The following is a 10,938-nucleotide window of genomic DNA, read 5'->3' on the forward strand; positions in this document are numbered from 1 at the left end:
CTTAGGACAGATCCACCTGATCCCCCTTCCTTTGCAAATTCAGGAGGCTTTCAAGGGTGGCCCCACATCAAGGACATTTCAGTAGTCTGGATAGGTTGCATCCAAAGTGGGGAAAATTCTTGCTATGTCTGAATTGCTCAAGAAGCTTCATGGTTTTTTTAATCTATCTGTCTGTCTGTCTATCTATCTATCTATCTATCTATCTATCTATCTATCTATCTATCTATCTATCTATCTATCTATCTATCTATCTATCTATTCCTTTCTATCCTGTCATTGTTGTTGTTATTATTATTATATTATATTACTATTATTATCATCACACCAGACATGCAGCTTCCAGGGAATTACCAAGGTTAGCTCTAACCGAGGTTTGGACAATCTGCAAAGGCAGCTGCAAGTCAGTTGCAATTTATTGTCATCAAAGATCTTTTCAACACAGCAGGTTAAGCTTGTTATGCAGACCCAGCTCTCCTGCTCCTCCCTCCCTCCTTCTCCACCTCCCTCCCTCCTCTCTTCTCATTGGGGATCCTGTCTTCCCACACAGGAACTGGAGCTGGTTTAAAATGTCCCCCTGATTCGTCCCCCTATCGTTACTTTTGCTACAGAGTCTTCAAAGAACACAAGACCTGGGAAGATGCAGAGGTGAGACATGCTTGTGTGCCTGTGGATCTCCCAGGCCAGGCAGGGGAGACGTCCAGGGAGAGCCTTGCAAAGCCCCCAGGTCCCCTCTGGCTACGAGGAGATGGAGGGAAACTCGGCTGGGGGTTCGAAAAGGGAGGAAAGCCCCCGATTTTGGGGACCTCTGAGACACAGATATCCCAAGGACTCTTCCTCTGAGCCCCTTTGAGCTTCCCTTCTCCACCCTTTGAGCCAGCAGGAAACGGTGCCAGGATGCCGTTTAATGCCTCCCCCGGATGCTGGACCCTCCACTGTTTCCAGGCATTAGGTGGGCGGAGGGCAGCAGCCTCATCTGGGGCTGATGAAGGGCCGGGATTTGCTGCTTTCCTGGCTTGTTTTCCTCCCCTCCTGCCCTATATCTCCCCCAATGTGGTTTCTTAATGTGGCCTTTTCTTAAATTTGTTTTTATTCCACTTTGGTTATTTTTTCAAATAACTGAAGGTGGCCAGCACACACAATCACCCTTTGTCCGTTTTCCCCAGAACAACAACCCTGTGAGGTGGACTGTCTGAGAGGGAGCGACTGGCCCAAAGATACCGGGCGACTCTCAGGCGGGACTAGAACTCCCGCTTCCTGGCTGCGAGCCTGGTGCCTCCCCCACTAGGCCAGCTGGCTCTCGGCTTCCTTTTGGGGGAGGAGAAAGCAGGTTTTGGCAGACGCCATCGGAGGGATCAGAGACCTGTCAAAACCATTTCAGGCTGGAGAAGTGAGAGGCATTGGGGGGGATCAGGGAGGGGTCTAGTCCAGTTAGGCAGCCTCCCCCTTCCTGGACAGCCCTTTGTCCGGAATGAGGTAGGGGGGTGGACTAGAAGACCTCCAAGGGCCCTTCCCTCTCTGTGAGGCTGTTATTCCGCAGAGGTGAGGCCTGAGTGTGCCTGGAGGTCTCGGATGCTCTGAAAATCCGGGCAGTAGCTGGCTGGGTGGTCTCCTCAAATCTGGAAGGCTGAGCTGCGTTTGGCCCCCTCCAAGATTCTGCAAATTCTTTTTTCCGCTCCTTCCTCTCGGAAACTCGGAGGAGGAGGGGGAGGAGGAGGGGGAGGAGGAGGAGGAGGAGGAGGACAGGGAGCAGGCGGAGAGCGGGGTCTGCAGAGCCCCCTGCCCCAAAGGCTGGTCCCGGGTTCAGTCCGGGGCCTCTGTTGAGGGTCCTGAAGCTGAAAGAGGCTTTGCTCAAAAACTGCCTCTTCAGGGAGGGCAACTGCGGGTCTCAGGGAGATCCTGAGGGTGGCCAGGATCAGCCAGTCAGAGCCCTGCTCTGTTCTCAGAGGCAGAAAGACACACACACACATATATACAACACACCATAGACACATCTGCTTTCAGCTGAACAAGTGTCTTTCTCTCCCAACGATCTCTTCCAGAGGTTTTGCGTGGAGCATCCGAACGACGGGCATCTTGTCTCAATCGAAAGCATGGAAGAAGCAGAATTTGTGGCCCAGCTGCTCTCTAACATCACAGAGAAATTCATAACCCATTTCTGGATCGGACTGAGGATTGAAGACAAAAAACAGGTAGTCCTCAACTTACAACCACAACTGAGTGCACAATTTCTGTTGCTAAGTGAAATATTTGTACAGAGAGTTTTGCTCCATTTTGTGACTTTTCTGGCCACAGTTGGTAAGTGAATCACTGTGGTGAAGTTAGTAACATGGTTATTAAATAAATCTGGCTCCCCCTTTGGCTTTGCTTGTCAGAAGGTCGCAAAAGGGGATCATGTCATCCTGGGGCCACTGCGACCGTCATAAATATGAGTCAGCTGCCATGCATTGGAATTTCGATCCTTTGAGCAAAGGGAAAAAGTGTGAAAAATGGACGTACGTCCCTTTTTCTTCAGTGATGTAACTTTGAATGGTCATTAAATTAACTGATGTAAGTCGAGGACGGATTGCAGGTCCTCCCTAATGCTAATCTGTATCGATTCCCCTTTGCTGTTTCTAAAGGTTTGTGGTTGTGTTTTGGGAGAATCTTCCCATAGGAGGCCGAGGTCTCTCTCTCCAACGTTCTTGCCTTGGACAACGGCCGAGAAAACCAAGGCAGAAATCCTTGAACTGCCATCCTGTCTCTCTCTCTCTCCCCCCCCTCACCAAATCCTTCCCTCCTCCTGGGGGACCCAGCGCTGTCCTGAAGGGCCGCATCCTGCCCTGGCCCCCATCTCGGCCTCCAGGCCTTCCTCCCTCTTGAGGGCGCCTTGGATGGCCCCCAAACCTGGGGGAGACTCCGCTGGGCCTTCCACTCAGGGGCTTTAGAGGCCTGGCCTGGGGGGGGCTGTTCTTTCCTCCCCCCACTTTATTTAACGCAGAAATTCCTCGTTTCTGTCACCGGCAGGATTTCGTCCCCTGCTCTGTTGCATTTTCAGCTCTAGAAAAAAGCTCGATCGTCTGCAAAGGAGGGGAGTTTGCCTGGAGTTGAAATCAGCTCCTGGTGACTTTGTGAATAGAAATATGAATTTCCGGCAACAAGAGTGAAGTAGCTCATCCGAATACGCGACTGAAGATATCCAGGATGCTTTTCTCTTCCCGAGAGTCCCCCGTAGCCCTGGGTTCTAATTCTGCTTCCCCCATGCAGGGACTGATGGGCTTTGAGGCGGTTTCTCTTCCGGAGACCAATGAGTGTCGTTCGGAGCAGTCACCACGTTGGGCATCGGGCAAAGTGGCCTCAAGCTGAGCTGGTGACTCCTCGGACACCTCCGGGCCGTTTCCTCCTCGTTTCCCTCTGGATCTCCTGACTGTCCCCTCCCCAAGCAGTCACCAAGTTGGACCCTGCTTAGCTGCTCCGGGTCAAGTGAGGTTCATGGAGAGAGAGAGAGAGAGAGAGAGAGAGAGGGAAGGAGAGAGAGAGAGAGAGAAGGAGAGAGAGAGAGAGAGAGAGAAAGAGAGAGGGAGGGAAGGAGGGAGGATACATTTGTTCTGCCCCTTGAAGATCGTCCAACTTTTCTCTCTCTGTCCCTGGGCCCTGCACAGCCAGAGCCCCCTCCTCAGACGGCTTAGGGGGTTTCTTGTCTTTCCAGGAATGCAGGACGGATTGGAGCGATGGTTCCAGTGTCAGTTATGACAACTTACATAAACAAGAATCCAGAAAGTGTTTTGGGCTGGAAAAAGGGACAGGTAAGTCAGTCTGGTGGTGCACATTGTGTTATGTCAAGGAGGGTGGGCTTCCCTTTATGAGGACCCGAGGGATCCTTCTCACAACCCCTTGGCCACTGGTGACCTTCCTTGACCTCCTGGATCTCTGAGCTGCCTCAGTTCCACACTCTGTACAGACAAGGGAACACAACACAACCAATGTCGGCTGGTGGCCCCCAGGGGGAGGGCCTTCTCTGTGGGCGCCCCGGACTTATGGAATCAGTTGCCAGTTGAGCTCCGGACAGCGCCTGACCTTCGCTCCTTCCGACGCGATCTGAAGACCTATTTATTTGAACAAGCCATTATTTATTGTTTTAGCTCGGGCTCCTATTTAATTCCCTTTTAACTTTTGTATTTTGCATTTTATATGTGCCCTGTTCACTGCCCTGAGTCCTTCGGGAGAAGGGCGGTATACAAATATAATAATAATAATAATAATAATAATAATAATAATAATAATAATAATAATAATAATAATAATAATAATAATAATGATGATGATGATGATGATGATAGAAACCCTTAAAAATGGGATTGGAGCCATCAGCCCATAATTAAACTAACAAGCTCCGTCTTAACCTTGTTCCGAAAGGCCATCATTGTCTCAGGGCATCTGGCTTTTTCTCCCTGGTTTGCTAGCTCAGATATAGATCAATCTTTTAACACCCCATTGTGCTGAGAAGAACCTCGGCCACATTTGTGTGTGTGTGTGTGTGTGTGTGTGTGTACAGAAGAGAAATATTAACACATGCCTGGTCGAATTATAAACCAACCAAAAGAGCAGCTTAAAAGCCAATTTGGTCTCTGGTTAAGGCACCAGGCTAGAAACAGGAGACGAGGAGTTCTAGTCCAACCTTAGGCGCTAAAGCCGACTGGGTGACTTTGGACCAGCCTCTCCATCCCAGCCGAACCCACCTCACAGGGTTGTTGCTGTGGGGGAAAAAAGAGGAAGAAGGGGTGTTGGATACTTTGCTGCCTTGCATTAGGTGTAAAGTAAAGAGGTGGGATACATAGAAATAAATACAAATTAACTTTAAAAAGAGACAAAAGAAATGAAAGAAACGTGATGGCTAGGTAAGCTATCTGAGTTAGAACAACCTGTTGAACCCCCAGCCTGTTTTAGCAGAGGAGAGTCTCCACCTGTGGTATCTTCAGTCCTCCTGCAACTGAGGGAGGAGCCTCTGAAAAGATATTCTGGGTCTCTCAGGGAATCTCTGCAAAAAGTGATCAAAATTTCCCTTTTTTATCCAGGGTATCGCACGTGGTTCAATCTTAACTGTGAAGCACGTTATCCTTTCGTCTGCAAGGTGCCACCATACTGTTAAGATCCAGCTGTGCGAAGCCTGGAGAAGCAAAGAAGCCCCCCACTCACACCCCCAAGCCCCGCTTGCCGCCATCTCTGCTCTGCCCCCTTCGCTCAATGGATGTTCTCTGTAGCCGGGATCTGGTTTTGCTGCTCCTGATGGGCCTGGAGGTCCAATAAATTCTGCCTAGCACGACTGGCCTTGTTTCTTTGGGGCACCCAGGAGACGGTCGAGGCCCGAAGCTCAAGACCCCCCAGCCCCCTTCGTGGCAGGGCTCGGCCTTAAGGGGGGAGGGCGACTCTTAGGTGGGACCACCCACTCAGGTACAGATGCTTTCCTCCCGTCCCCCTCCCTGGATCCGAAGGGGGTGGAACCTGCTGGGCCTCAGCACCCCTTCCCTGCCCCCAGAGCCGATTGGCAACCCCATGCCCCCCCTGGGCAAGATGGTGGCATCCCACTAAAGAAGGCAGGGGGGTGGGAGGGGGGGTGGGTCCAGGAGGCGCTTTCCGGTTGTTGAGTTTTCCAACTAGCAGCTAAAGCCCCTACTCTGGGAATTTGGGGATCCCTCTCAGGCACCCCGAGATTGTGGAGAAACGGCATCTCGGTTGTGTCTATTTACTCCGCGGAGTTGAATTGCGCTTCAGGATGGGCCCCTCAGGAGGGATTTCCTGGCAAACCTTCTCCCCGGAAAAGGAAGTCCAGGAATTCCGGGTGCAGCTACCAAGATTCAGGCACTGGGAAACGGGGATCTTAAGACCTGGGAGAGTTCTTGCCTGGCTGTCTGGGATCGGTTGGTCCCTGCTGGAGCCAGGAAGTGGACAGGGGCAGGGAGGCTCTCGGGGCCCCCACCTGCCAGTCAGATCAGGGGCCCCCATCCCCCAGTCAGGAACCCGTTTGGAACTGGGCCGCAGATGTGGGCAAACACGTCCGGGAAGCTGCATTTGTGAAAGTGGCACGCCTGCACCTGTGAAACCATCCCCTCTGCCCACCCACCCCCGACACCACTGGTCTGCCAAGCTGGAAAGATTGGGGACCCCTGAGATAGACCCCCTGCCCTTGTTTACAAATTACCCTTTACAGCTGATAGTTATCTCTATAGTAACTATCATGTCAGCAAACTCTGGTTAGGACTGGTTTTCAGCGGAGCAGAGAGCTTCCTCGATCCAGTTCTCAAGCTTCAGCCTGGCTCCGGAGATTAAAATTCACAGAATGTATTCGCTTCACAGGCTAGCATGTCTTCCTACAGGTCGGTAAAAAGAATGAGCTCTTCCCCACATATGCAACACAAATCCCTCCTCTAATTTTCCCCACAACAACAACCCTGTGAGGTAGGTTGGGCTGAGGGAGAATGTCTAGCCCAAAGTCACCTGGCTGGCTTTTCATGCACAAGGTGATACTAGAACTCCCCATTGCCTGCTGATTGGCCCAAGGTCACCTTTCCTGGCTAAGGCAAGACTAGGACTCCTCGTCTCCCAGTTTCTAGCCTGGTTTCCACATCCAGCCCCAACTGAAGGGGCGCCTGTGCTGCGTCTCTCTCCCCCTTTGCCTGGTGATTGGACCAAGGTCACCTAGCTGGCTTTCTTGGCTAAGGCAGGACTCGGACTCCCGGTCGCCTACGGAGTCGGGCGGTGAGCCAGGACACGCGGTTGTGCTTGATTGGTTGGACAATGCTGGCAATCTGGACTCTGCCTGAGGCAATCTGTGCTGTTATTGGTTGCCCTGGGTGTGCAGGGGGCGGTTCCATGTTTTCCCGCCTTTTTTCTTTTGCCCTGTAGGCCCTGAGATTTACCTCAGGATGCTTCTGTTCACCTGATTATCTTGTCTGCTGTATATATAAATGCAGAATATATTTACTTATGTACAACTACAAGTTTGTGTCAGCGCCTCTGACTTCATTTGGACAGCTGCTGTGATGTTCCCTGTTAGGTTATGGTCCCAGAAGCGCCCGTGCTACTATTGCTACTACTACTACTAGTAGTAGTTAACTTTTCTGAGGGAAAGGTTTCTTTGTGAACCTGAGGAAGGTTGAGGCCTGTAAAGACAACCCGTTGCTGTTATATGAGCGGGAGGAGGATCTGTTGACTGGTAAAAAGACAGGGGAATCAGGTGGTTCTGTCCTAAGGGATCTCCTCTCCCCTCCTGGATGCCCCCAAACTGATCAAGCCCTGAATGGCCGACTGGCTGATCATCTGTGGGACCCAAAGGTGTGAGAGCCACACTCACCTGTCCCTCGGCTTCCACAGGTAGCAAGTCTGCTCAGGGGCAACTCCAGGCTTTCCTCCTCCGAGGGGAATGGAGGCAAGGAAAGGGTGTGTGTGGATTTCTGGGGGGGGGGGCAGTGGGAGAAAAGTCTCTGTGTGAGAACTGGTTTTTGTGCCTAGGGATCAGGAAGTAGCTTGTTTGCACAAAAGAAGTTGATGGATTTACTCTCTGCCAAGAGGGATGCCACGGAGGGAATCTTGCAGTTTGAAATGTTACTTGAGGTCATGCAGTCCAGCCCCTGCTCAGTGCAGCAATTTAAAGGAGGAACCCCGGATACGTGGCTGATTAGCCCCCACATCTTGAGGGCATCCAGACAAGGGGATCCCCCCCACCTCCTCTGGGTCTTAGGCTGCTGTTGACAGGCTGACTTTCCCAAGTGGAAGAACTGCACTCACCTGTCCCTCGGCCTCCACAGGTAAAAATTCTGCTCAGGGGCAACTCCAGGGGAATGGAGGCGTTGATAGGCAAGGAAAAGGGGGGGTCTTTTGGGGGGGGCTGGCAGAGAAATGGCTTTGCTTAAGAAGGGAAATTGTAGTCCGGCCCCCAGGAAGGAGCCTGTTTGCACAAAACAACGTTAATCTGACTGTGGATTTACATGCTGCCAAGATAGGTCTCACAGGGAGATCTCCTGAAATTTGAAATGTTCCTGGAGGTCATCCAGTCCAGCCCCTGCTCAGTGCAGCAATGCAAAGGAAAGCACCCCGGATACGTGGCTGATTAGCCCCCACATCTTGAGGGCATCCAGACAAGGGGATCCCCCCACACACACCTCTGGTTCTTAGGCTGCTGTTGACAGGCTGACTTTCTCTTTTTCTGAGCGAGATTTCTCTAACTTCCCTTCAGAACCTGCAGGAATGAACAGCTCCCAGCATCCTCCCAATGGAGGGCATCCCTGCGTTCCCACAAGACGCCCGGACCTTGACCCAGGTAAGGAGAAGGGCATGGCTGCCTCGTTCACACAATCTGCTGAATGGGTGGCTGGGTGTGAAGAAACATTGAACCACAAATCGAGCCCCTCTGTTTTAATGCAGAATTGTCTGCAAAATCCCCACCCAAACCTAAGAATAGAATAGAGCTGGAAGGGACCTTGGAGGTCTTCTAGTCCAGCCCCCTACTCAAGCGGAAGAACCTATGCCATCTGAGACAAGCGACTGTCCAGCCTCTTCTTAAAAACCTCCCGTGATGAAGCACTCATGATTTCTGGAGGCAACTTAATTGTCCTCACTCTCTCCTTAATTCCAGCTTGCTTCTCTCTTTGGGTCAGTTTCCAACCATTGTTTCTCATCCTTCCCTCTGTTGCTTTGGAGAATAATTGGACCCCCTCCTCTTCTTTCTGGCAGCCCCTCAGATACGGGAACGCTGTTATCCTGTCTCCCCTTTTCTTCAGACTAGCCAAACCAAGTCCTGTAGCCGTTCTTCGTGTGTTTTACTCTCCAGGCCTTGGATGATCTTAGTTGCTTTTCCCAAAGTCTCAACATCTTTTTTGCGATATGGGGAACAAAATTGGCTGCAGCATTCCTGGTGTGGCCTCACTAGGGCTTTATAAAGCGGTACGAATACTTCATGTGACCTTGATTCTATGCCTCTGTTTATGCAAACCAGGATTGTATTAGCTTTTTTGGCGGCGGCTGCACACGGCTGGCTCATGGTCAAGCGATCGTCCACTAGGTAGACTGCAAGGTCCCTTTCAGAGTGGATGGTTTTGAGCCAGGACTCACCTCATCTGTACTTATATCTAAATGTAAAACTTTGCTTTTCTCCACATTAAAACTCATTTTGCTGGATAGGGCCCATTGTTCAAGCTTGTCAAGATCTTTTTTCAATCCTGAGCTTGTCTTCTGGGGTGTTGGCTACTCCCGCCAGTTTGGTGTCATCTGCAAACTTTTACCAATCACTTTTCATATGGCCCTTTTAATGTGGGCGTGAACGCCCCCCCCCCATCTTGACTTCCCCAGCTGCAGCCAGATGGGACTCCCCCATCCTGGCTTCCTCTCCATGACACACTAAGCCAGAGAATAACTAGCCAAGAATTATGGGTTGTGTTAAAACAGGGAGGGATATTTCTGAGAGCTGATCAAGCGGTTGTCTGAATCTAGCTGAGGTTTGGCTGCTGTGAGGGGCTCGGCCTGGTCTCTTCTGGGGCTGAACTCTCCTTCCAAGCCTTCCTAGAAGCAGATGATTTTGCTAATTTCTGTCTTCCCTTTTTCAAGCCTCCAATGTTTGAAGCTGGTCCACCCTCTGCAGGGTGCAGACACAACAGCCCAACCATCATCCCCGAAGCACTCGCTGTGAGACCCCCCAAGATGGAGAGCCCACGCCTTCAGGGGGAGAGTCTTCTTATCTTATCCCCAGGAGGTTTATTATTATATATTCTAATTATTGATAGACTTGGTCAGCCGCCCATCTTACTTCAGGGCAGCTCTGGGCAGCTAACAGTCACAACAAGGTAGTACAATAGTACACACAACAAAATAAAGGGGGCCAATTAAAGGTTGGGGAGGGTGGGATGTGGAGGTGGCACCTGTTGTTAATTGATTCCCCCCCCATTGTGATGCTCCCCCATTGGGGTCCCAAGGCAGAGCCATGTCTTTAGGCCCTTGTAGAAGGAGAGGAGGGTTGGGTTGGGGCCCATCTCATTCCTGGGGGGGTGCAAGATATTCCACAGGGAGGGGCAGCGGCAGAGAAGGCCCTTCTCCTGGGTGGAAGGGCCCAAGCCCAGTGGGGTGGGAGGGTCCCCAGAGCAGCCTGGACCCTGCAATGGAGGCCTTGAAAGGTCATCACACCTTGAAGGGCATCTGAAATGCCCGATCTGAGAAAGGCCACGACTGGAGCACAACTCGAAGGTCCGCAAAGGGTCTCTCAGCCGGATGGAGGAATCAGCCCTGCGGCACACCACAAGGGCTGGACCTCTGGCTGCCTGTCCAGACCGGCTGCGGCTGGCCATGGAGAAAGGAGTCGAACCAGCGCAGAACAGGGCCGGCCCAAAAGGATGCCACAGTCAATGGGATTGAGGGCCACTGAGTGCTGCCGGAGGGTGGTGGCACGGTCACCCACGCCCTTGTCACTTCTCGTCTGGATTACTGCAATGCTCTCTACATGGGGCTGCCCTTGAAATGCACCCGGAGGCTTCAGCTGGTGCAAAATGCGGCCGCGCGGGTGCTTATGGGAGTATCTCGATACTCCCATGTTACACCTCTCCTGCATGAGCTGCATTGGCTTCCGGTTACCCTCCGAGTGCGATTCAAGGTGCTGGTAATAACCTTTAAAGCCCTGCATGGCTTAGGCCCGGGGTACTTGCGAGACCACCTGCTGCCATTGTCAACCTCCCATCGCCTGATTCGCTCCCACAGAGTCGGTCTCCTAAGGGTGCCGTCGGCCCGGCAATGCCGGCTGGCGACCCCCATGGGGAGAGCCTTCTCTGTGGGCGCGCCGACCCTCTGGAATGAACTGCCTCCGGAGCTGCGGACGGACCCTGACCTTCGGTCCTTCCGCCATGACCTGAAGACATGGTTGTTCCAACAAGCGGGCCTGGACTGACTATGGTTTTAAATATGGCTTTTATTGGGTTAAAT

General features: G+C 51.9%; 2 protein-coding genes across 5 annotated transcripts in view; one reads left to right on the forward strand and one right to left on the reverse strand.

Moving 5' to 3' along the window:
- LOC308670189 (snaclec coagulation factor X-activating enzyme light chain 1) overlaps nucleotides 1-10,938 on the reverse strand; it is a 38,611-nt gene that overhangs the window by 16,324 nt on the left and 11,349 nt on the right. The gene's annotated exons all lie outside the window — the stretch shown is intronic.
- The window catches only part of LOC308670183 (snaclec coagulation factor X-activating enzyme light chain 2-like), a 43,573-nt gene that overhangs the window by 1,241 nt on the left and 31,394 nt on the right, over nucleotides 1-10,938 (forward strand). For 3 of the 4 annotated variants that reach the window (XM_081331487.1, XM_081331488.1, XM_081331489.1), the window contains exons 3-6: nucleotides 548-645; nucleotides 2,040-2,189; nucleotides 3,686-3,782; nucleotides 5,052-5,299. The exons of the other annotated variant lie outside the window; for it this stretch is intronic. In XM_081331487.1, coding sequence (XP_081187613.1) covers nucleotides 548-645; nucleotides 2,040-2,189; nucleotides 3,686-3,782; nucleotides 5,052-5,125 — 419 coding nt within the window. In that variant the 3' untranslated portion in view covers nucleotides 5,126-5,299. Of the gene's footprint in view, nucleotides 1-547; nucleotides 646-2,039; nucleotides 2,190-3,685; nucleotides 3,783-5,051; nucleotides 5,300-10,938 lie in introns of those variants that run through there. 4 annotated transcript variants of the gene reach the window in all.

Source organism: Vipera berus, assembly GCF_964194415.1.
Source record: "Vipera berus genome assembly, chromosome: 6".
NCBI lineage: Eukaryota > Metazoa > Chordata > Lepidosauria > Squamata > Viperidae > Vipera > Vipera berus.